The following is a 26,190-nucleotide window of genomic DNA, read 5'->3' as shown; positions in this document are numbered from 1 at the left end:
CTGGCACCCCATGGCCTGGCACCAACGCCAGAGCCCACCCCGGGGCAGACGGCTGCTCTGGGGCCACAGGGAGGCCAGGACATGGCTGGGCAGGGGCGCTGGCCTCAGGGCTGAGAACGGGGCATCATGACAGAATTCAGAGGAATGACAGAATTCAGAACCACCATCACGCAGCCCCCCTGGCGATAAGGGATTACAGCCAGGATTGTCAGTGATGCTGGGAGGGGGGGAGGTTGCTGGGGGTAAGGACATTGTGGCATGAGCCTCAGACTGTCACCCCCATTATTCAGCAGCCTCCCCTGCAAGGGGAAAGAGCTGGGGAGGAATCAGACCCAACCCAAGGATATGATCAGCTCCAGCAAGAGTGGGGTGTCCTCAATCTGTGCCTCTTGCCAGGGCCCCAAAAGAGCAGCACATACGTAGCAATTCTGCCTGATTCTAATTCAGAATGTGGGATCATCTATAAGACCACGGGCCTGAATTCTTCACAAACATCATGGCAATGAAAAGGCAGAGGCAGGGACCGTTCCAGATCAAGAGCAACTATGGACACAGAAGAGCCAAACGCAACACGTAAACTGATCCTGAATGAAATGCAGGCATGCACACGTGCACGCGCGTTCCCATAGGCACATGCAGATGGTTGCACGCTTACTTGTGTGCATGAGATTATGTACACGTGCATGGGTTGTTCACACGCAAGACATAAGTTACACCCTGGGGACATCTTTGAAAATCGGAATATTGCCTGTGAATTAAACAATATCTTAACATAATTTTCTTAGATGCGACAAGAGCCTTGAGATCATGCTGAAGAATGTCCTTATTTTTAGGACATGTTATGATCAAGTATTTAAGAGTGAAGCATCATAATATCTGTAACTTATTTTCCAATGTTGCCGCAAAAAAAAAAAAGTCTAAAGGAGTAGATGGATGGATGGGTAGATGGATGGGTGGATGGGTGGATGGCTGGGTGGGTGGATGGGTGGATGGCTAGGTGGATTGATGGATGGGTGGATGGCTGGTTGGGTGGGTAGGTGGACAAGTGAGCTGGTTGAGTGAGCTGGTTGAGTGGGAGGATGGATGGATAGAGGCAAAATGTTAATTCATAAATCTAGGTGAAAGGCACATGGTTTTACCGTTTTTTACGATTTCTAAGTTTGTAAATATTCACCTTATAAAAAGACACCTATAAACAAAAGTTCCCTTGCGTTTCAGATGTTGGAAAAAAGAAAAGAGCAAAACCTTCCTCCTCTTCACGAACGAACCCCATGGTACCACAGCAATCCTAAAAGACTGGCTTGCCAGCCCCCGTTCACAGAGCAGCTCCCCCTTACATGCGCCTCGGAGCTGGAGGAAGGGTAAAGGAGCCTGACACAGAGCCCAGGCTGGACCCAGCACGGCCACTCTTGTCTCAATGCCCTGAGGTTGCGCCCAGGGCCCCTCGGTGACAGTCGCGGGGGGAGGGGCTGGAGCCTGCTGGGCCGACTCAGGCAGGATGGAGATGTCCCTCCGAGGGGAAAGTCCGAGTGGCCCAACCAAGTCCCTGCCTAATAGGAACTGCAGTACCAGCGGCTGGGGACACAGGGCTCCTTCCCGCCCCCCGTGGGATGGCAGCCAAGGCCAGCATCCCCACAACACGCTGCTGCTTGAATAGCATTAATTACAACAAGAACAGCGTGTTCAGCCAAGCCAGGCACAATCTCGAATGACTTTCTCATTCTCATAACCCCTGCAGAGGGCCGCTAAGCCCCCGAAACGGGCAGACCCGGCGCCAGGATTCCTCTGAGCTGCATCCCTGGCCGCCTCGGGTCCGGGCCGCGGCTCTCAGAAAGGGAATGCCAGAGGCTTACGGGGTTGGTGAGGCCTGGGAGCAATGTTGGGGAGCCTCTAGCTAAGGGAGCTAACAGGGTGCTTTATTATACATCTATCCTCCAAGAGATGAGGGGGTGAACAAACCACCATTCGTCCACACCATATGACGGAAAGACAAGGCAGAACCTTCGATGCGTGTTGTTAAGAGAAAGAAGCAATGTGAAAAAGCTAAGTGCCGGGGCGCCTGGGTGGCTCAGTTGTTAAGCATCTGCCTTCAGCTCAGGTCATGGTCCCAGGGTCCTGGGATCGAGCCCCGCATCGGGCTCCCTGCTCGGCGGGAAGCCTGCTTCTCCCTCTCCCACTCCCCCTGCTTGTGTTCCCTCTCTCGCTGTATCTCTCTCTGTCAAATAAATAAAACCTTTAAAAAAAAAAAAAAAAGCTAAGTGCCATACGGTTCCAACTACAGCAGTCCCCCTTATCCGTGGTTTTGGTTACCCGCCATCCACGGGGGTCTGGAAGCAGCCTAACGCCACATCACAACACCTTCGTCATTCCCCTTACTTCATCCCCTCATGTAGACATTCCATCACCTTGTGATCACAAGCCGGGTGGGCACAGTACGGTGTATTTTGAGAGAGAGAAAGCACAGTCACGTGGCTCTTATTACAGTGTATTATTACGGTGGTTCTATTTTATTATGAATTATTGTTGGTAATCTCTTACTGTGCCTAATTTATAAGTCAATCTGTGTCATAGGTACGTATGTACAGGAAAGAACGTCTAAGTAGGGTCTGGTACTATGTGCAGTTTCGGTCAGCCACTGGGGAGGCAGGGATGTATCCCCGTGGATAAGGGGGGACGACTCTATACGTGGGATGGGAAAACTGCTATTTTGAGTTGCTACCTGGGCATTTGATGCCCTGACAAGCTGCTCACACCCTGAGTCTGGATATTGGGTTGAGGACCCGAGCTTAGGATTCTGGCCACAAGTTTCTGCTTCACTTTTCCTCGCATGTCTTTTAAAATAACCACTTAGCAGGACGCCTGGGTGGCTCAGTCGGTTAGGCATCTGTCTGTGGCTCAGGTCGTGATCCCAGGGTCCTGGGAATGAGTCCCACATCGGACTCCCTGCTCAGCGGGGAGCCTGCTTCTCCCTCTGCCTGCTTATGCACTCACTCTCTCTGACAAAGAAATACATAAAAATCTTTAAAATAAAATAACCACTTAGCACTGACCCCCAAAATGTTAGTGACCTCCTCCTCAACCACCTTATGAGTCACAGGTGCTTGCTGCCCTGTTGTCTCCTGCTCGCTTGTGACCTGGGATGGAGGTGACCCAGCTCACTGGGCACCCGCCCACCCCACTCTGCGATCTGTAAATAAATCTCGTGACTTGACTTCCTTTGTGCGTGTCTATTGAAACTGTGCCTCTGATTCAAACAACCCCAGGGGTTTTCACTTCTCCCAACACGATACGACATTCTGGGAACGGCAGAAGAATAAAGACAGTGAAAAGATCGGTGGTTGCCAGGGGCTAGTGGGTATGGAGGGATGAATGAACAGGTTGGGGGGAACCCAGAGGATTTTTAGGGCAGTGAAACCATTCTGTACAATACTATAATGCTGGATGCATGTCATTATATGTTTGTCCAAACCCACGGAATCTGCAGTAGCAGGAGAGGCCCCTAACATACCCTGCAGACTTTAGCCAATAAGGACACGTGGACACTGGCTCATCAACCGTAATGGGCGTGCCACCCGAAGGCAAGCTGCTAATCTTCAGGAACACTGCACGCAGAGGAGAGGGGGTCCAGAGGAACTCTCTGCACTTTCTACTCCATGTTTACAGCTCCCTATCTCCACACACATCTCCGCGCATCTTACTTAAGCGGGATTGTTGAAGAACAGACCGGGAAGAAGGAACACGAGACCCAGCTCTGGGGGGCTGTCTCATCTCTGTACTGTGTCTGCAAGCGTCGGCCGGGGAACCCCGGTGCCTGCGCCCAGCAAGTGCCAGCTGCAGACGGCGGGAAGCTGGGCCAACTGCAGGGGTCCCGCCTCGGGCCTGGGAGCAAGCGACTGCACCCCGAGGGCCAGGTTTATCATAGTAAACACCGGGGCCACAGCCTAAATGTTCACTATAATTAAATGACGGGCATTCATCGCGAGGAACCCCCCCGCCCCGTGCTGGAGGGATGGGGGCTCCGGCTTCAGTACCAGCCTCAGCCCTGCTGGGGGACGAGCAGATGCCAGGTGCGTGCTCATGGCTTTCGGGGCCCATCCTGCCGGGGAAGGGGGGGGGGACACCTGAAAGCCTTACCTGCAGGGGGCGGGAAGGTGGCTGTAGCTGCAGATAGCACTGGCTGGGGGAGTACCAGCTGCTGAGAGACAGGTAGCTGGGCAGGTACTGGGCCCCCACGGGCTTTCCATTGAATGCTACCACCTTGGTCTGAAGAAAAGAGGGTACTTGGTCAAGGCCTGGGTGCTTGGTGGAGGAAGGGGGTCTTGGGGATGCCTCTGCCTGCCCTGGCCTGCAGCAAGACCCTCTCATGTTCCAATTTGGCTTTGGGGACCCCTCTCCCCAGTTCTCAGAGACTGCGGTCCAATGTGCCTTAATGCACTGCTCCCCAGCTCCAGGAAGCAAGCGGCCAAGACTGGTCACAGGGTGTAAGGGGGTGGCTCAGGCAGAGGCAGGTGACTCATGTGGCCACCAAGAGAGAGTTCTATCACAGGCATATTAGGAAGCCCTCCCCATCCCCATTTCTCTCCCTCCTTCTCTCTCTGGCTTGCCAGTGGCCCTCGTGGCTTCTCAGAGGGGCTAACAGGCCTTGGAAGTGACCACAGAGAAGGTGGACAGGAGAAGGAGTGGCTGTGTTGGACAGCATCCCCGGGGCTCTGGACCCTGCGGCTCCCTGAGCTCAAGTCCTTCCCCTCCATGCCCGCCAAGCCCCGCGGGGGTTGTTATACTGCTTTTTGCTCCCTTGGAGTTTGAGCCTGTTCCCTTCACTTGCTGCTGAAAGACTACAGGGCAACACAAGGGAGAGGCCAGAGGTGCAGATCGAAGACTTCTGTGAGATCAAGAATAAAGACGTTGGCCCACTTTGTCCCCAGTTTCTGGGAGGTAGCCTCTAAAGCCCTGAGGTCTCCCAAGTGACGAGCGTGTCTGTTATTCACGGTGTGTCTTGGTAACACGTGTTGCCAAGCTGACTCAGGACAGGGACAAGGGGCTGGGGCTTCGAGATTCGTGCTACCAGCCGGACCTCCGGGGAGGGAGCTCTGGCTAGAACCGGAGTTTAGTCGCAGAGCCAAGGACTCATGCCTATAGCACGCCCCTGGCTGGCGCTTCTCTGTGGCTACTGTCACACGTCACACGTCGCGAGCCGGGAGGGTAGGGTGTCCCAGGGACTCAGGGACAGCACGAGAAGCTTCAAATGGGGGACCCTCCCAGGTTTCTCCCTCTGCCCTGTTCTTTTTGTTTTTTTAAGATTTTATTTATTTGACAGAGCAAAAGCAGGGGGAGCGGCAGAGGGAGAAGCAGACCCCCCACTGAGCAGGGACCCCAACGCGGGGCTCGATCCCAGGACCCCAGGATCATGACCTGAGCCGAAGGCAGACGCTTAACGACCGAGCCACCCGGGCAGCCCTCCCTTGCTCTCTTTGGCTGGTCCTAATCTGCCACATCGCTATAATAAAACTGTGACTGCCAAACATACAAACCTGCAGTTAAAAAATAAGCCCTGGGGATGGCATCTTCAGCGTGGTGACCATGGTTAACAATACTGTACTGAATATTTGGAAGTTGCTAAGAGTAGATCTCCAAATTTCTCATGATAAGGAAAGAAAAATGTGTAACGATGTGTGGTGCCCATTGACCACACTTACTGTGGTGACTGTTTCACAACACGTGCAAATACGGACTCATGTTGTCCGCCCAAAACAAACACACAGCGATGTGTCAATTACACCTCAGTTAAAAATAATTAGGGGCGCCTGGGTGGCACCATCAGTTAAGCGTCCGAATTGATTTTGGCTCAGGTCATGATCTCGGGGTCCTGGAATCGAGCCCCACATCGGGCTCTGCGCTCAGCACGGAGTTGGCTTGTCCCTCTCCCTCTGCTCCTCCTCCCAGCTCATGCACTCTCTCTAAAATAAATAAATACATCTTTTAAAAAATTAAAAAGTAAAAAAGTAAAAATAATTAATATTTATAATTAGTTTTGTGTTTAAGAGAATTAAAGACCTTTTCCTAAGCAGTGTTTAGTAACAGAAACAGAATATCTTTCTGTTAAAGTGACATTTTTGGGACAAGCTCATTTTTAGACATGTATCTATGAGACAGAAAATTTTTCAGCTAATTCTGGTATTTGTAGTATTTCAGGGCTTTGCTGCTACTTAATTGCTAGGGGACTAATGGAAATAAAGGAATGACTTTTGATCATTAAAAAAAAAAAGCTGTAATTGTAATAATGATTTTGTAGCCAGTTGGAGGGCTGTAGCCTGGAGACCCTCGAGCTTGCAACTTGGATGGTTAAAAGTCTTTAAGGACATGTTGCCCCACAGAGGACACAGTCACCCCAAGTGTCCTTGGCTCCCACCTACACATTTACTCTAGGTGGCCCCCCACCCCTCCCCTGCCATCCAGCGCCCGTGGGGCCGTCACAGAGCCAGGGGTGGGGGGAGCTGGGACACCCTCTTCTATCACTCCTGCTCCTCCCTCCCCTGACAATGGGACCCCATGTCCTGCCCGTTCTACCTTCACAGCTCCAGGCTCAGTGGCCTCTCTGTCATCACCTCTCTGTCATCACCTCCTGTCTGCCCACCTGTGCTCCCACCCCCAGGTATCCCCCCATTATGGTCACTGGAGCAACTGCTGGGTATCCAAAATCAGATCACTCTGTCCCCCTGATGCTGCCTTCTGGGTAAGCCCCAAGCACCCGTGTGAGGTCAGGGGCACCCCACCAGCTCCCTCCTCCATATCTTCCTGAAGGGCTCAGCTTGGCTGGGCCTTGCAGGACCCAATTACACGACGATGGAGGGCCTCTGGGCCTCTGCATGCTGTTCCACCCTCTCAGAAGCAGCCCGGATGACCCTCTTCAAAGTCAGGAGTCCACATGATGAAATCCCTTTGGGCCAGCCTCCTTCAGCATGGCAGAGCCAGAAGACCTCACCTCTCCTTGACCTCCCATCTTGCCCTGGGATGGGCTGGTTATCCATCCCCCAAACTCCCCATCAAAGACTGTAAACTCCCTCAGGGCAGCAATAGGCCACAGGTCCACTGAGCTGGTGCCCAAGCATGGACTGGGGAAGGCACCAAGACTGTGTCTGGTGGCTCAATGACAAGGATCCAAGCAACTCACCCACCTCCAGCCACACGTGTTGGGCTGACATGGGGATGAAGGGGATTTCAAACCCCACCAGCCCTCCCCGGGATACAGATTCGATGGTGTAGATGTTGTCCTTCGGTGTCAGCTCTGCCCTGATCTGGACCGTCACCCCCTCAGCTGGGCTGCCATCCGGGTAGGACAGCTCCACCTGGAAGGGGTCACCAAAGATTCAACACAGTCAGGGCAGCACCACTCCCCAAACTGATCTAATCCCCCATCAGAATCCCAGCCAACTTCCCAGAAATTGACAAGCTGATGCTAAAATTCACAAGGAATTGCAAGGATCCCCAAATAACCAAAATAATCATGAAAAAGAGGAACAAAGGAGAACTCATGTGTCCCAATTTCAAAATTTACTAGGAAGCTACAATAGTCAAGATAACGTGGTACTGGCACAGAAGAGACATGGTGATCAATGGGATAGAACTGAGAGTCCAGATATAAACCCACACATCCATGGCAAATTGGTTTTCAACAAGGGCATAAGACCTCCAATGGGAAAGAACAGTCTCCTCAATAAATGGGGCTGGGATGACTGGATGCCCACATACAAAAGAATGAAGGTGAACCCCTACCTCACACCATCTACAAAAGTTAAAAATGGATCATAGACCTAAAGTTAAGAGCTAGAACTTTGAAACACTTAGACAATGGCGGGGCGGGGTGGGAGGACTTTCGTGACCTTGGACCTGGCAAATAAGTCACAAGGTAGGAGTCACCATGTGCTGGCCATTAGCCCGGTGCTGCAGGGTGAAGTGGGCCTCCTGGACCACATGGTGTGGAATTAAATGAAGACCACCCGAAAAAGAACGAGCAAAGGCTATATTTATTCAGAGCTTGCTGTAGCAAGGAGTCACAGCCACCATCACTGGTGTTTGGCAGAGGCTCAAATGCAGGTGAAGTGAGAAAGCCTTATAGCGAGAAACAGGGAAGGCTTCAGGTGTGTCCCAGTTGGAGGCTACTGGTGTGAAGAAGCTGTAGGTGGCTAACTGGAAGTGGAGTATCCTAGGCAATCAGTCAGGGGAGCGCACAGGGACTCAGTATCTTTCCAGGGTGTGGATTTATTTCTGCACTCTGAATTCTATCCCATCGGTCTCCATGTTCAAATCACAGTGTAGGAATCACCACGTGTTGGCCATTGGCCTGGTGCCACATTGGGGTGGGAACAGCATGGACAATGCTACGAACAGTTCCATGTGATGCTGAGACCTCATTCAGATGGGTAGGAAAGGCAGTCAGAACAAGGGGTTTGGAAGACAGGGATGGTGGGTCACCTGGGACTCAGTGGGTTAAGCGTCTGCCTTCGGCTCAGGTCATGATCCCAGCATGGTGGAATCGAGCCCCGCATTGGACTCTGTGCTCAGTGGGAAGTCTGCTTCTCTCTCTCCCTCTGCCCCTCCTCTCCACATGTGCGCATGTGCCAGTGTGCTTGCCACCCCCACAAATAAATAAATAAAATCTTAAAAAAAAAAAAAAAAGAGGGACGCCTGGGTGGCGTCTGCTTTTGGCTCAGGTCATGATCTCAGGGCCCTGGGATTGAGTCCTGCGTCAGGCTCCCTGCTCAGCGGGGAGCCTGCCTCTCACTCTCCCTCTGCTTGCCACTCCCCCTGTTTGTGTGCTCTCTCTCTCTCTCTCTGACAAATAAATAAAATCTTAAAAAAAAAAAAGTCAAGGATGGTATTAAAGAAATATGGTCCATGGGCCCTGAAGGACCCTAGAGTAGCCCCTCACCCGTGCAGATATTTGGTGACAGAGTGAGGGGGGCTTCAGCCTACATGATCCCCACTTACAGCTCTGTTCTTTAATGCAAATGGTGGATAATCTCTCAGCCGTATGTGAAATGCTCCCCTTCGTTGATCTGACAGCCCAAACCCCTTCTTCATACACATTCTGACCTTGCTCCTTGTGCTTTAGCTTCTCTGCAAGCTGGGACCCTCAAAGCCAGGGGCACACAGGTTGTGGCTGGGATCGGGCATAGAGAGGAAGGAGGTCTCAGAACGGAGTGGAAGTAGCAGGACACAGCATGAGGACAGACCACCAGGATCCTGTGAGTGACCCACGGAAGGCAAGAGGGGCCAGGGATGTGGGTGGTGCGCAGAGCTAGGGTCAGGCGTATAGCCAGCTTCCCTCTGGGGTAACCTGGGCACCACTGGCCTTGCCCCCACAGAACACAAATGCCCAGTGCATCAATTAGGATAAGGATCTTGGGGCGCCTGGGTGGCTCAGTTGGTTAAGCGACTGCCTTCGGCTCAGGTCATGATCTTGGAGTCCCAGGATCGAGTCCCGCATCGGGCTCCCTGCTCAGCAGGGAGTCTGCTTCTCCCTCTGACCCTCCTCCCTCTCATGCTCTGTCTCTCATTCTCTCTCTCTCAAATAAATAAATAAAATCTTTAAAAAAAAAAAGGGATAAGGATCTTGGGTTTCTGGTCATCTAAAACCCGACCGAGTCTAAGAATGCCATGGTAGGTGGCATTGAATAGGTGGGCCTATTCAAAATGCCACTTTCCCCAGGGAGTCTGAATCAGTCTCTCTCAGGGGCAGGAGATCTGCCTTTGGGAACATTTCCTTGGCTGTTAGTTCCTCCAAAAATAAAGTCAACCCAGATAAGAAATGCATTGCCTTAGAGAAACTGACTTAATAAATGGATATACCAGGTCTTGGTCTGTAGGTACAGGCATGTCTCTCTATGTTGAATAAAGTAGACCACCCTTTTAGATGGAGCAAAATGTCCAGTGTTCCTCACCGTGGGGTACTGGCTCTTTTTTTTTTTTTTTAATTTAATTTATTTATTCATAAGAGACAGAGAGAGAGAGAGAGAGAGAGGCAGAGGGAGAAGCAGGCTCCCCGCTGAGCAGGGAGCCCGATGCAGGACTCGATCCCAGGACCCTGGGATCGTGTGGGGTACCAGCTCTTGCCATATCGGCAATACAGCCCTCGGTCCCCCGAGAGCAAAGGTTACACGGTGCAATTAAAGGACACCGTTTTCAGCAGCGTCCCCACTGCAGACCCACGGTGCCACCGCACTGGGTTCATGGTGGTCCTCGAACGGAGCTGGGGCGGAGGCAGTGCAGAGCCTGAGCCCTCGGATGGCCCCCTCTGGGCGCCGTCCCCAGCGCTTACCTTCCCCACGTAGGACAGGCCCGGCTTGAACTCCTTTCTAGTGTCCTTGGAGTAGCGGACGTCCACCAGCTGCCTCTGGACAGGGGTGGAGGCGTCAAATGCCACCTGCTGGCTCCCGTCCACACTGGTCACTGTGGCCCAGATGCTGACGGTGCCCCGGAAGTGTTCGGGGACATCGGCGGGGATCATGTCCTTCACACAGATGTCGAAGTCCTGGGAGCCGTGGATCTGGAGGCAGGAAGCACACAGAACGGTGCTCACTCGGGGTTAGAGTGGCTTCGAGGAACGACTCTCAAAAACACATCTGAAGCACAGGATGCTCCAGCTGCTGGAGGCCCAGGGGGACAAGCAGTGACACGGCCAACCTGCGCTGTGGGTCACTGGATCCCTTGCTGGATATGTAGCATGTCTCCGGGAGTAAGATGATTGCCCTCCAGCAGACAGCGGGGCAGGGAGTTGAACCCGGTCACCCCTGCTTTGGAGTACTCACACCTGCCCCTGCTCCCGGGGCACAGAACGCCCCCATTTGACCTCTACCTCAGGACCCAGCTGGGGGCCTGGCAAACAAGCCACTTCCAGAAACAGCTTTGGACAACATTACTCAGTAAGCCAGAGCATTAAGGCAAGGGCCACAACCAGCAGAAGGGATGACAAGGGTCCAGGGCTGGAGGCCCCAGAGAGGCAGAGGACCTTCAGACTCTACATACATGGGAATGTGAAGTCACGCGGCCGCTTTGGCAAACAGTCTGGGAGTTTCTCAAATGGCTAAACTTAGTTACCCCTGGGCGCCTGGGTGGCTCAGTTGGTTAAGCGACTGCCTTCGGCTCAGGTCATGATCCTGGAGTCCCGGGATCGAGTCCCGCATCGGGCTCCTTGCTCAGCGAGGAGTCTGCTTCTCCCTCTGACCCTCTCCCCCTCATGCTCTCTCTCTCTCTCAAATAAATAAATAAAATCTTTAAAAATAAAAAAAAATAAAAAAAATAAAAACTTAGTTACCCCTGCATAGACAAACAGACCATGGCCGGACCATATAGAAAAATGGCCAACCCATTATCTACGAGCCTTGAAGGAAGTCTGACCCCCATGTCTAGCAACTAGTAGGAAGACAAACCCCCATAACAACCAGCCCCAAGTGGCCAGGACTTGATTAATAACTGACAACTTCTAAGACTTTTGTCCCTACTTTTTTTTTTTTAAGATTTATTTTTTTATTTAAGTCATCTTTACACCCAACATAAGGCTCAAACTCATGGGCCCAAGATGAACAGTCACTTACTCTACTGACTGAGCCAGCCAAGCACCCCTTTTTATTTTATTTCATTAAAGATTTATTTATTTATTTCAGAAAGAGAGAGAACGCACGTGTACACTAGCAGGAGGGGCAGAGGGAGAGGGAGAGAGCTTCTCAAGCAGACTCTGAGCTGAGTGCAGAGCCCGACGTGGGGCTCGATCCCACAACCACAAGATCCCAACCTGAGCCAAAACCAAGAGTCAGATGCCCAACCGACTGTGCCACCCAGGCACCCCCAGGCATGCCTTTTTAAGAAAAAAAATTTTTAAGTAAACTCTATCCCCAAGGTGGGGCTCAAATTCATGACTCCAAGATCAAGAGTCACATGCTCTACCTACTGAGCCAACCATATGTCCCATTTTGCCTTTACTTCTTAGAACCAAATGAGAAAGCCAAATATGCACCCCTAACCAATCTTACGGGATGCTCCCCTTCTAGTTAGGTGCCCACGGCTTCCCCACACCTACAGTCTCCAGCAGGGGCACACCTGAAGCCTTTCCTCTTTCTCACGATAAAGCTTCGAGCTGCCAAGTGGGGGTGATGGTGGCTGATTCCCTTGCTACAGCAAGCTCCGAATAAATAGACTTTGCTCACTCTTATGTGGGCAGTCTATTTAATCCCACACCACACAACCCAGGAATGCCGCATCCAAGAGAAATGAACATGTCCAGCCTCACACAAACCTGTACGCAAATGTTCAGAGCAGCATTATCTATAACAGCCAAAAAGTGGGAAAAACTCAAATATCCATCGACAGGTAAACGGAAAAACGAAATGTGGTCCATCCATACAATGGACTATTACTCAGCCACGAAAAGGAACACAACTCGGACACGCTACAATGTGGATGAACCCTGAGAACATGGTGCCGAGTGAAAGAAGCCGGATGAGAAAGACCGTATGGTGTATGATTCCGTGTATACCGAAAGTCCAAACCAGGCAAATTCAGAGAGACAGAAAGCAGATCAGTGGCGGCCCAGGGCTGGGGATGGAAACAGATGAATTGCAAAAGGACGCGAGGGATTTGGGGAAGATTGGAAATATCCAAAATCTGGACCGTGGAGGCTGTTGCACACCTCTGAATATACTAAAAGCCACAAATCCTATATTCTATATGTATGGCCCCTCTATGTACGGTATGTGAATTATATCTCAATAAAACTATTTCTTTTTTTTTTTTAAAGATTTTATTTATTTATTTATTTGACAGAGAGAGACACAGCGAGAGAGGGAACACAAGCAGGGGGAGTGGGAGAGGGAGAAGCAGGCTCCTCACAGAGCAGGGAGCCTGATGTGGGACTCGATCCCAGGACCCTGGGATCATGACCTGAGCCGAAGGCAGTCGCTTAACTGACTAAGCCACCCAGGTGCCCCAATAAAACTATTTCTTAAAAAAACTCTGCACATATGGGCAGCTGGGTGGCTCAGTTGGTTAAGCGACTGCCTTCGGGTCAGGTCATGATCCTGGAGTCCCTGGATCAAGTCCCGCATCGGGCTCCCTGCTCGGCAGGGAGTCTGCTTCTCCCTCTGACCCTCCTCCCTCTCATGCTCTCTGTCTCTCATTCTCTCTGTCTCAAATAAATAAATAAAATCTTTAAAAAAAAAAAAAAAACCTCTGCACATAATATCTGGGGAGGAAACACATTAACATATCAATAGTGGTTGTGTCTGTCTGTCAGAGAAGAAATCACCTTTATTTCTTCTTCTTTTTTTTTTTTTAAAGATTTTATTTATTTACTTGAGAGAGAGAATGAGACAGAGAGAGAGAGCACGAGATGGGGGAGGGTCAGAGGGAGAAGAGCCCGACGTGGGACTCGATCCCGGGACTCCAGGATCATGACCTGAGCCGAAGGCAGTCGCTTAACCAACTGAGCCACCCAGGTGCCCCTATTTCTTCTTTTTTTAAATATTTTCTAAAGTCTCCCTGATCAGCCTGCAGGAATTTTATCATTGGGAAAATCCTCACCGTATAAACTGTTTTAGAAAGTAAAATAAAATAAATGATCACAAAGCTGAAGCCAAGGACAGGCCCTGCAGGAAGGGATCCATTGGATGAGCAGCATGGGGTCCCTGCTCCTCACCTTTATGGTTCTGAGGACGGGGCGCCCCACCTCCTGGCTGTAGTACCCCACACCATTTACAGTCATATTGATCGTTAAGGTCCCCGAGACAGGTTTCCCAAAGGTATACCTGGAACAAAAGGACAAAGAGGGTTAATTTCACATGGAGCAGCAGGGGAGGGGAGGGGTCAGTCTCAGGAAGGCCAAGCTCCCGTGGTATGGCCAGCTGATACAAGGATGCTTCCCCATCCTACATTCTGTGCTTATAGCCCTTCCCACAGCCCAGAGGCAGCGCAGATAGGCCAGCATAGGGGCCTGCAATCCTCTGCACCAGGACTTGTATTTGACAGAAAAAGAGACCAAGGGTCAGAGAGGAACTCTGGACCCAAGAGCCGGAGGGTATGTGAGACAACCACTGGGCCTGCCACTTATTGAAGCAGGACAGTACAGAGGATCAAACAACCGTGGGCACCAGGGAAGCCTGGGCCTAAGTGCCCTGTGAATTCAACTTTGAACCAGGGATCAGACTGCTCAGTTTCCTCACCCCAATAAAACTATCCTCTCAGAGATGCTGGTAAAACTTAAATGTATGTTTGTCATGACTTATGCAGAGGGGACACTTGCCTACAGGGCCCACGAGCAAGACGGCAGATCACAGTGAATAAAAAAATAACACCAGGCATTTTGATAGTATTTTCTAGACTATAAAAAAGGTGTGTGTACCCAACACATCCTTGGATTTTATTTTATTTTTTAAAATTTTATTTAAGTATAGTTGACAACATCCTTGGATTTTAAAACACATGTAGCAGGGACACGTGGCTAGTTTGGTCAGTAGAGTGAGGCACTCTTGATCTCAGGGTCATGAGTTCGAGCCCCACGTTAACAGTAGAGATTACTTAAAAAAAAAAACAAAACAAAAAAAACCCCCGCACAGCTGGAGGAGCAGAGGGCAGTAGAACCGTCTCAACCACAAGCTCTAGGAGGTGGCACAGCTGGGCGGGAACACGTCTTGGAGGACTCTCCCTGGACGGCCCCAGAAAGGGACAGCGTCCCAGACACCCTCTGGTCAACCCTCTCTTTGGAGCTGGTCATTAACCTGGTTATGAGACAGGTAATCCCTTCAAGAAATCCCTTGCGGGTCAGCCCATTCTCTGTGGGTGCTGTTTGCAAGGAAGGGGCGGGGACACTGGAAGGGAAGGGAGATGGGTGCCCTCCCAGCGGGAGGGGAATAAGAGCTGGAAGAGGGGAATAATGGCTGGGAGAGGAATACCCCCCCCCCGGGGCGTGTCTGAGAGAGGAGGGGCATGCCCGTGGGGGCGTGTCCCGGGGAAGGGGTGTGTCAACAGGGGAGGGGCGTGTCTACAGGGGGAGGGGCTCGCCCATGCGGGCCACCTCTTTCTCACCTGGCCCGCACAGTGCCCTTCTCGCATATGTCCAGGTCCCGGATATACTGGGGCGGGTCAATAAGGAGCTCAAATTTCGGCAACACTGGAAGGAGAGAGCAGAGAGGGAGGGGCGGCTCCCACCGCTGGGGTGGCCTCAGAAAGTCCTGGAGCTGTGGGAGGGATAACGGCAAAGCCGCAGCCCCGGGCCACCAAGCGGCCAACACCACAGGAATCCACACCCCCACCCTTCGCTGAGCGTGGGCAGCATTCTGGGGATTTTGCTGACCTACATCTATTTCCTATTTTGGGGGGACGCACACTTTTTCTCCTGAGAGGCCCACATCTCATCACTTTTAGGCCATGTGCTCTGCGTACAGCCCGGCCCAGAGGTGCATGAGTGGCTCAGCCCTGGGAGCGTCCAGCCATCTGGTCACCCTGGGCAGCTTGGGGAGGAGGGACGGACACCCGGACACCCAGAAGCCGCACGGAGGAAACGCGAAGAAGCTGGTCCTTCGAGCTTGTGAGGCAAGGCCATAAATTCCTTTCCTTTTATTTCCAGAGGTTGCACTGGGCTTCTGCTGCTTGCAACCAACAGCCCTGCCCTCTACAGCCTTTCCTTCTAGGGCCTTCCTCTTGAAAGGAGAAACCCTTGACCAGGTTAAGGGAGAATTTCAGCACAGATGCAGAGTAAGTGGCTCTGGTCCATGTTCGTTCCCCAGCTCCTGTTAACATGAGCAATTTCCTGAATGGATCTCAACGTCTCAGCTCCCCCATTCGTGCACAGGGTCGGGATGATGAGGGAAGAACCAAAAGAAACAGACTTAAAAAGGAAGGGAGGGGGTGCCTGGGTGGCTCAATCAGTTAAGCGTCTGCCTTCGGCTCAGGTCATGATCTCAGGGTCCTGAGATCGAGTCCCACATCGGGCTCCCTGCTCCTCGGGGAGCTGCTTCTCCCTCTCCCTCTGCTTGCCACTCCCCCTGCTTATGTGTCCTCTCTCAGTCAAATAAATAAATAAATTAAATCTTTTAAAAATAATAAAAATTAAAAATTAAAAGGAAGGGAATTCTGACCCAGGCTACGACATGGATGAACCTGGAGGACATCATGCTGAGTGAAATACGCCAGACGCAAAAGGACAAATACTGTAAGGTCCCCCTTCCATGAAGCACCTGGACGAGTCAGAGTCCCAGAAACAGGAAGTAGGATGGCGGGCTAGCCAGGGGCTGGGGAAGGGGACGGGGAGTTAGTGTTTCGTGGGGACCGCCTTTGAGTCGGGAAGATGCAAAAGTTCTGGAAATGGAGGGTGGTGATGTCTACCAACAACACGAACGTCCTTAATGCTGCACAACTGTACATTTACAAGAGGGAAGATGGCAAATTTTGTTACGTGTGTTTTTATGACAATTCTTTTAAAAGGGAAAGGACAGAGTGCCCAGCTCTCTGCACTGAGCCCCAGCCAATGGGGCTGCCGCTGTGCTCCCCCTTCGTCGGCATCCTCACCGGGTCTGTGGTTTCGCCCAGATGTGAAATCCCAAGATCCTATGATTCTCCGGCTTACCATACTTCTGAACTTCGAAGGACTTGTTGTACACGTGGCCTTGCACTTGGACGAAAATGAACCATTCTCCCAGCACCGGCTGGTCAGACAGGGGGAAGGTCATGTTGGCCACACCTGTGTGCAGAGAGACAACAGTCACCCTGGGGCAAGTGCGTGCGCAGAGCCAGCCGGGCCTGACCCGATGCCGTGGGTGGGGGGCTGCCCTGTGCACCCCAGGACATTGAGCAGCATCGCTGGCCTGCACCCACTCGATGACAATAGCTCCTCCCCCCGAGTCACAGCAACCCCAACTATTCCCACATAATGCCAAGGCCCCCTGGGGGCAGAATCCCCCCCCCCGCTTCCCCCCTCCCTCCCACCAGGTGTTAACTGCTGCCCAAATTGAGCACGGATTCTGAACAGGCTTTAAGACAGAGCACCCCTCTCCCTGCAAATGGGCCCCCATGAAATGCCACCAGCCTCAGGCAGAGAAGGCAGCTTTGGCTTCAGGTCCATTCCTTGGAACCCCGATGGGAGCTGTTTTCATGCTGGGAGGAGAGTCGGGATTTTCCAGGAGCCTCCGATGGAGGAATCTGGATGGGCGCAAAGACTCCAAACACCGCTTGGGGATCTGTCACTCCCGAGTGGGACTTGCTCTGCCTGTCCCCAACAGTGACACCGTGAGAGCAGCTCTGCGGGACTCCGGAGAAAACCCAGAGACTACAACAGTCCCCACCGCTTCTCTCCATCACTGTGGAAATGGGAAACCTGACGGCAAAAGGTCTCTTTCCTCATATATTCAAAGCCTTTGACAGTCAGAGGAGGTTTGGGGGTATATGTCCCCAACATACATTTTCTATGGGGCCTCATTAGCCCGTGGCCAACGTTACTAGACACCCCCCCAGGACGGGAGCAAAATCACGCCGGTTGAGAACCCCTGGTCTACACATATCACAAGGAGTTTATTTTTTTAATTTTTTTTTTAAGATTTAATTTATTTATTTGACAGAGAGAGAGAGACAGCGAGAGAGGGAACACAAGCAGGGGGAGCAGAGGGAGAGGGAGAAGCAGGCCTCCCGCTGAGCAGGGAGCCTGATATGGGGCTCGATCCCGGAACTCCGGGATCATTACCTGAGCCAAAGGCATCGCAAGGAGTTGTTTAAATGGGAGGCTAGTCATTCCCTTCCTCTGTGTTCTGAAGATCAAGTCCATACACCTCCCCGCAGCCGGAGAGGCCCCCTGGTCTCACTGTTGCTGCTAGAGCCAGCACTCCTGACACGTGGGGTCCCTCCTGTGCCCAGCCTCACTCTCCCTGCCATCCACCGGGCCTCTTGCATGCTGGGCCTCTGTCTGGAACACAGTCCCTCACTTTGCCCGGCTAACCTCTGCTCCTTCTCCACTTTGTTGCTGGGAAGGCTTTTCCTCCAGGCAGCCTTCCAGGATTGTCTCTGCTGCCCCGGGCTGGGCAAGAATCCCATTTTGTCCTCTCTGAGTTTGTACTTCTCCTTCCTAGCGCTCATCATGGCAGATGTTATCATGTGGTTTAATGTCTGTTTCCCCCATTGGGCAGAAAGTTCACCCTCTGTCAGCATCTACTTCAGTGCCCAGCAGATATCTGCCGGTAGGAAGACAGAGAGTTAGCGAGAGGGAGGGAAAGGGGCCGATGGGGAGGGTGGAGTAGAGGAAAGCAGGCTGAGTGCCAGGCAAGAAGGTGGGATGGGTCACCAAGACAGTCCGAGAGTCCCGCCCTTGGCTGCACTGTAGCCCCTGCAGCTCCAGGCTCAGAACTCAAGGAAGGAAAGTCACAGAAGCCCTGTCCCTGCTGGTCAGCCCTCCCCAAGCACCTCAGAACTGGAGAGAGGGCTCAAGGGCAGATGAGGGGACCAGAAGTGTGGCATTGCACAAACCACCACAATCCACCTGCCTCCTAGAGGCTCTGCACTCACAGAGGCACTCGGGGTCCAGGAGCCCCCAAGGGGATGATGAGGTGGAAGATCTGCAGTGAGAGGAAGATGGGGGGTGCTGACAAACAAGACCCTGATGTTCCCCCAAAAGGCCTCAAGTTCAATGCAGGAGCCCAAGCTGGATGCCGGGACCAGAGAAACATGGGTGGGGTGCAGTGCTGCAGGGAAGGGATGCATTCAGAGAACATTCTAGCTCCCTGGAAGATTTATTGCATCTGCCACCCAAAGGTGCAGCCCCCAAAACTGTAGAAGGAGAAAGGGAAGGGGAGGGGCAGAGGCTCACCGCAGCAGAACGGCTCCAAGTGTCTCCATTCTGTCATCCTCGAGCCCCTGGGGTCCTGCAGGGGACAAACACCCATAGTCAGCTCAGGGCAGCCGGCGTGTCCCTGGCACATGTGTGCACCCTCTGAGCCCTCTCTCTAGGGTGGGACAAGTGTGGAGGGCAGGCCCCCAGATCAGCCATATATAGGGGAGCAAATGAAAGCTCAGGGCACAGAAGGGACTGGTCTGAGGACACAGGGACAAAAGGGGCTGGATCTGCTCCTCCTTTAGGGAACCGTGTGCAAATCTACAGAGACAGACAGACACGCACTTGGCCTGTCCCAGGGCAGATCCGGGGCCCAGGGACAGACCCAGTCCCAGCCTCGTGAGGTGCTGGGACAGGTAGGATCTACCTCGGCAGCAGACGGTCGGTCAGGCAAGACAGAGAGCAGGCTAACGGGCCCCGAGTCAGAGTGGACGGGGTTGCACACCACTCACCAGAATGTAGGCTTCCAGCTGCAACAGACAGACAGACAGACAGGCAGTGAGCACAGCCCCTGCAGGCCCCCAGCCCTCTGAGCATGCACCACCCGCCCAGCCGTGCTCTGGCCTCCCTCTGTCCCACAGACCTCCCCCTGGCTCCCCAGGGGACTCGGAGCCCCACGACAAAACCCAGAACGGAGGTCGAAACTGGAAGGAACAGGGGAGAAAGCCCAGTTGCTGGCGGCGCCCCTGGCCAGGTGGTCCCGGGCCGGTGTGTTCCAGGCACAGGGTTTTAGAAGCTGATCTCACCTTCTGGCTGACAGGCCTCAGGTTCGGGGTGACAGTGAAGATGCTTATGAGCACTGGAAGGGAAGGAGACAGTCATGTGGCAGCTCCGGGCATGGCTGCCCCCCCCCCCCCCCGCAGCCTGCGCGAGCTGCCCACCTCGGTGTCGGGGCTTATACACCGGCTTGTCAGTCTGGATGAACACGGAGGCGCCCCGGCCGTCCACAGTCACGGAGGTCTGGTTGTGGAAGAGGGGGCCCTCCTCCGCCCGCCCGCTGCGGCCCCACACCTGCAGGAGGGCCTGGCCCCGGAGGCCCGTGGGCACCTGCAGGCAGACCACAGAGCTTTGCGAACGACAGAGTGTTTCTCAACATTGGCACCAATGACACTTAGGACTGGATCAGTCTTTTTTTTTTTTTTAAGATTTTGTTTATTTATTTGACAGAGAGACACAGTGAGAGAGGGAACACAAGTAGGGGGAATGGGAGAGGGAGAAGCAGGCTTCCCGCAGAGCAGGGAGCCCGATGCGGGACTCGATCCCAGGACCCTGGGATCATGACCTGAGCCGAAGGCAGAGGCTTAGCGACTGAGCCCCCCAGGTTTCCCTGGACTGGATCAGTCTTTGCAGGGGGAGGCCACCTTGCCATTGCAGGGTGTTGAGCGGCATCCCTAGCCTCCGCCCACCAGATGCCATAGGACCCTTCCCTCCCCCTCCCACCCCACCCTCCAGTTATGACAACCAGAAATGTCTCCAGCCACTGCCAGTGTTCCCTGAGGGGCCAGAACCGCCCCCCCAAGTTGAGAATTGCTCATCAGGAGCTATTCTAAGAGTTAAAGATCCCAAGACCTTTTTTAGAGTCTCTAGTCTAGTCTGAAGATCCCCTGGCCCCCCTCCTAGAATTATACAGCCCTTCACTGGTCTCATCTACAAATCCACAGCACCGATCCTGTGAAGAGTGCCTTCCGAGGGGCACTGGGCAGGGATCATGCGTAATCTTAACCCCTGTCCAGCGCGGCCCTGCTTTCTGATTCACAAGAAAGCCAACCTGCTCAAAGGGCAGCTCTAGGGGACTTATCAAGGGCTTCCCAACTATTGACATCTGGGGCTGGCTCTTTCTAGGTCATGGAGCTATCCTGATCACTGTGGGGGTGCTGAGCACACAGGAGGTGCCCTCCCCAGTTGTGACAACCAAAAAGGTCTCCAGACACTACCCGATGTCCTGGGGCCGGGGGCGGGGGAGAGGGCAAACATCCCCACCAGGTGGGAGCTGCTGCCGTAGAGAAAAGCTTCTACCGTCATCAGTAAGGCAGGAAGGCCTCTGTCCCACAGCACTCAGGCACTAGGGACACCCTGCAGGGGAGAGGAACGGCTCCGGACATTGTACTGATCCCTGGGGGAGGGCACGCTGTAATTCAGCATGACTCTCGATGTTGCCCATTCATTCCGGGATTCCTTTGAGTGTCTGATAAAAGTTAAGGAACAGCTAACCCAGAAAATGCCTATAATTTCAGTGTTGTGAACCTCTTGAAATCCAAGGACTCCTGTTTAAAAACCCACATCAGAGGGGCGCCTGGGTGGCTCAGTCTTTAAGTGTCTGCCTTCAGCTCAGGTCATGGTCCCAGGGTCCTGGGATCAAGCCCCGCATCGGGCTCTCTGCTTAGCGGGAAGCCTGCTTCTCCCTCTCCCACTCCCCGTGCTTGTGTTCCCTCTCTCGCTGTCTCTCTCCCTCTCTCTGTCAAATAAATAAATAAAGTCTTAAAAAAAAAAAAAAAAACCCACATCAGAGAATTACCTGAGTAATTCTACAGGTGGTGCTGTGCAGGGGCATTGCTGTGTCTTCGAAGACAAAGCAGGACCAAGCAAGAGGCTTGGTTCCTAACCTGGTCATTCTTCTTTTGGGGTGTTCAGCCTAAGGCAGGCATTCAGAATGCTAAGACATTTTTGGGGCGCCTGGGTGGCTCAGTCAGTGAAGCATCTGCCTTCAGCTCAGGTCATGATCCCAGAGTCCCAGGATCGAGCCGCACAACAGGCTCCCTGCTCATCGGGGAGCCTGCTTCTCCCTCTCCCTCTGCCCCCCACCCCCACACGTGCCCACACATGCACACACATGCATGCACACTCTCTCTCCCTCTCTCAAATAAATAGAATCTTTTAAAAAAAGAATGCTAAGACATGTTTATGTACAAAGATGCTCGCAATGTTTGGATTACGTTATCAAAACCCTGAAAACAATCTTTAAAAAAATCTAACCATGTACAAGGTGGAGAGAGTTAGTAAATTAGTACATAAAAGAGATGCAATAGGATGTGGTTAACAACAGGAGGCAAATTACAATTATAGAGATTTGAACACATGGAAGTATGTTTACACAGTGAATTAATTGAAAATAGCAGGGAGCACGAGGAGGTCTACCATTTAATTGCAACTATAAAAGAAATGTCTTTATGCGGATGAGGATTTATGGGGAAACACGAGAAAGTGAAAAGTACGGGGGGATGGGATTACAGGTGAGTTTTCTCAATTTTTTCTTCATTATTCATTGTTGACATCACCATTACTGATTTTTCTCACCACACACGAAACTTCTCTTATCCCATTCCAATCAATTATTTCCAAGGTAGGGTTCATGAAGATGTTAAAAATTCATAGCTTACCTTGAGTTTGATTGTCCCTTTATCTAAAAAATAAAAATTAAATGAAAACAGTTAAATTGGGAGCTGGGTTTGCCTGCCTCCCTGAGCTGCAGCTTTGTAACTGGGGGGGATTTCTGTGGACAAACACACACACTGGGTCATGCTGGTCTGGTCTGGGCTGGGCTGGGATTGAGAAAAGTGAGAGGTTCCCTCCAAGATGGAGAGAGCCTGAAGGCCAGAGGGGATGGACAAAGCTGAGCTATTCAGGGGGAATGTTGGCCAGCCTACATACTTAATAATTCACTTCACCCCTGGCCCCATGTCCAAGGTAAGCTGTGAGGGGAGCAAAGAGAAAACTCCCGGGGAGTGGAACAAGAAGAAGGGTAGAGAGAAAGAAGAGGAGACTGAGGTCCCCAGTGGACCTCCCTCCAGTAGATCTGTTTTCCCATCACCTCTCTCTTGACCCAAGCTGAATCATTTACCATTGTGACACCTGTCTGGGCTTTCTAGCCTCTAAGACTTGATTTTGCCATCTACTGTTTTTGCCTCCCAGTCTCCATTCCCCATTTTTTACTAGCAGAACCCCAATTTCCTTGGGGGAGCCACCTGCCCAGCTCCCAGTTCAGGAGGTTTGCATGGCTCCGTCCCTCTCTCGGGGCTCTGTGAAAATCTACACAGGCCCTCCCCCAGTCACAGTGATTGGTTCAGGGTTGAGCACATGACCTCAAAGGGGCCAATCAGTTGGGTCACGATTGAGCACATGACCCAAGTTCGGCCAATCAGAGAGAACGCTGGGACATTTTCAGTGGTCTGGAGAACCCGTCACTCTCTCGGCTTCGGGGAGACGCGGGCCCATTCAGAAGTGGGGCTGGGAGAGGACAGCCCGAGATGCCAGTGGACTTCCCTAGTTATGAGAGCCCGTAAACACTCTGTTGCTGAAGCCAACCTGATGTGGGTTTTGGGGTGGCCCACGGAGTCAGGACTGCCTGCACTCCTGCCCACCCAAGCCCTCTCCTGGTTTCCACTCCAGGCCCGCCTCTCCCCGAGGCCAGGCGCTGCGTTGCCGGCCTGAGAGCCCCGACATCACCCTCTGTGTCTCCTGCGGCGTGCTGGACCACAGGCCCTGGGCAGCTCCCCGCTCTCACCACCTGGATCCAGGAGGCCCGCGCGGTTGTTATCTGCAGTTTCCCAAGGACAGCCGGACAGAGCCTGGCTGGGGGCCTGAGTCCAACTCAGTGAGTCTGGCTGGAAGCCTGGAGTCTGCATCTAACACCACGGGGGCGCTAGAATAGCTCAGCCAGCGGTCTGAAGCGGTCCTGAGAGTCCCTCTGGGCCCCGGTCCCACCTGTAGCCCGAAGGATGCCCGACTCCATCCAGATCTGCACCCACAGAACCTGGGCTGCAGAGGAACAATTCACTCTGGTTTCCTAGACGGGGCAGGTGGCTGCCCCTCCTGGGTCTCACTCTCCCCATCTGAAAAGTGGGGCGGGAAGCAGTCTGTTCTCCCTCCCCTGCTGGGAGGTGGGATGGGAGAGAAGCAAAGCAATGCCCACATCGCCTGACCCCGGAGGCCACTTTGCCAAGGAAGAGGAAGCCCTGGTCAGCCACCCCAGGGACCTACCCAGGATGGCTCCCTGGCTCCATGCCACCTCCTCGCCCTGGGCCACCAGCTGAGCCTGGACCATGACTTCTCGGGGGGAGTTAAAGATGGTCACACTGATGACTTCCTCTACTCCCGAGCGGAAGACAGAGGGTGCAGCAATCAAGTAGGCCCTGTAGGAGAGGAGAACCTCAGTGAAGGCCAAAGGCTGTCTGACCCACCTCTGGCCTCCCTGCCTCTCTGGCTGGGTCACGGTGCTCCCTGCGTGGTCTTCCACCCAGGCCTGCCCACACCGTGATGACACTGTCATTTTATGTATATGGGCCCCCCACCGACCTGTGAGCTCCTTGAGACCAGGGGCTGGCTTATTCATCTCTGAAGCCCCCTGACGATGTAAGAATCTGGCCTCTCTGGATCTACCCAGCACCACACCCCCTTCCAATGTCTGCATTCTGGCCTGTGGCCTCTGCATTCAGCGCATTCTGCCACAGGACCTTTGCAAGTGCCACACCAATACTGTGACCCACTCTCCTGAGTAACTGGCAGGATCCCACTTCATCCTCCACAGCCACCCTGTGACAAGTGCCAAAAAGCCATTTACAGAGTCAGAAATTAAGCCCCAGAAAGCCGAGCCACGTGCCTGAGCCAGTAAGAGACCAGGATGCAAACCCAGGCAGCCAGACTCCAGAACCCAGTGGAAAGAAACAAGGAGCTTCCTGCAGCATTAATCTTAAGAACAAAGCCCTGAAAATTAACTAAATGGCCCAAAACAGGAAAAGCTCTGCGAACAGTCACGCCAAAACAGGCCTCTCCTGGAAGGTAGAGAACATTATCTTACTTTCCAGATGGGCAAGCTGTCGCGCCAGGAGAAGGAACATGCCACAGGTCCCACAGTCAGACCGGGGAGAGCCTTGGGGCACCCTTAGGGCACCTGACCTGAGGCACACAGGTCCTCCCCACCTGAGCTCCTGCCTCTGGTGTTCTACAACCTTCCGCAGATAATCGGAAAGTCTCATTCATCTTTAACCACGAAAACTGCTCACAAAGCACAGCAAGCACCAAGAGCCCAGACAGCAAAGGCAGCACAAACCCAGCCATGAGGAGCATTACCGGCACCAGAAGGAAGCGGGCGAAAGGGAAACCACTAGGCCAGGCAATAAGAGAAGGAGAGATTTTCGCGTCTCCAAAATCCCCTCTGGGACAACCAGACGTCCACACACAAAGAGACAAATTTAGACCCTGCCTGAGTACCATACACTGAGGTGAACTCAAACTGGGTCAGAGATCTAATACGTGTAAAACTATAAAAGCCCTGGAAGAAAACAGGAGAAAGGCTTTGGGAGCTGGGGTTAGGCAAAGAGTTCATGTGTAAGATACTAAAGATGCTAAAAGCACGATCCATCAAAGAAATCATTGATAAACTGGACTTCATTAAAACTTCATGAAAAATCTGGCATTTCAAAAGACATACTGGGCTCCTGTCGGCTACCATCCGGCCGCAGCACTGACCCTGGCAGCCCACTGGGCTCTGTCCAGCTTGAACAGTAGCCAGAGTTCAGCAGCTCTGGCTTCCTATGTGGACCGTCCTACTTCAGGACTGCCCGGAGCCTGCAAGGACCTCGGGACATACCAGGTACTTCCTATGTAACTCCAACGCCGATGAGAATGTGCAAAGACCCTAGTTTTGTACGTGCACAGCCCAGATCCAGCAATGACTGGAACCAGGAACGACCTGGGGGTCCAATGTTCCGTCCTACTCCAGCACCAACAACCATCCACAATGACTGGCTTTCTATGCGCAGCGTCTGGCCTCAGCCATGCACAGAGCATGCATTCATCCTGGGCATGTGACTGCATTATCTGGAGCATGCAGTGACCCTGGGGTTCCTGAATGCACTGTCCAGATCCAGCACTGACCAGAATGTGGACTGATCCTGGGTCTTATGCGCTCTCTCGGATTCTCATGCAAACGGGGTGTGCATGCAGTGAGAGTGGGGTAAACATATACCGCCTCAAGCACAGGAACTCTTGCTTTGTATGTGACGTGTAGTGTTTGCTGCCTCCAGCACCCACCAGAAGGTGCAGGGTGCTCCCTGAGTTCCCATGCGCAATGTCTGGCCTCAGCAGTTCACACAGCATGCAGTGATCCTGGGTACGTAACTGTGCTGATCCTGGGTATGTAACCATCATCACCCTAGGTACGTGCTGTGTATTATCTAATCCCAACACCGACCCGGGCGGGCAGTGACTCTGGCTTCCTACGTGTCCTGACCCGCCGCAGCGGGACCTCAGCCTCCTCTAGGAATAATCTTTCCATCTAGCTCCCAGCTGACCCCCAGACCTCCCACATAGCACATACAGACCATGGA

The 26,190-nt window shown here is 52.9% G+C and overlaps 1 protein-coding gene across 1 annotated transcript in view; it reads right to left on the bottom strand.

Annotated features, from left to right (window-relative positions):
- Positions 1–26,190, bottom strand: part of CPAMD8 (C3 and PZP like alpha-2-macroglobulin domain containing 8) — a 72,942-nt gene that overhangs the window by 44,780 nt on the left and 1,972 nt on the right. Inside the window, exons 2-13 of the mRNA XM_034997547.1 lie at positions 23,843–23,994; positions 22,243–22,265; positions 19,747–19,912; positions 19,612–19,664; positions 19,318–19,335; positions 18,842–18,896; positions 16,616–16,729; positions 15,076–15,160; positions 13,691–13,799; positions 10,319–10,546; positions 7,176–7,346; positions 4,135–4,263 (exon numbers count right to left, since the gene is read on the bottom strand). Coding sequence (XP_034853438.1) covers positions 4,135–4,263; positions 7,176–7,346; positions 10,319–10,546; positions 13,691–13,799; positions 15,076–15,160; positions 16,616–16,729; positions 18,842–18,896; positions 19,318–19,335; positions 19,612–19,664; positions 19,747–19,912; positions 22,243–22,265; positions 23,843–23,994 — 1,303 coding nt within the window. The remainder of the gene's footprint in view (positions 1–4,134; positions 4,264–7,175; positions 7,347–10,318; positions 10,547–13,690; positions 13,800–15,075; positions 15,161–16,615; positions 16,730–18,841; positions 18,897–19,317; positions 19,336–19,611; positions 19,665–19,746; positions 19,913–22,242; positions 22,266–23,842; positions 23,995–26,190) is intronic.

This window comes from Mirounga leonina, unplaced genomic scaffold, assembly GCF_011800145.1.
Source record: "Mirounga leonina isolate KUSES-001 unplaced genomic scaffold, KU_Mleo_1.0 Mir_94, whole genome shotgun sequence".
Taxonomy (NCBI): Eukaryota; Metazoa; Chordata; class Mammalia; order Carnivora; family Phocidae; genus Mirounga; species Mirounga leonina.
The sequence above is the reverse complement of the archived record's forward strand: the minus strand, read 5'-3'. Positions and strand labels throughout refer to the sequence as shown.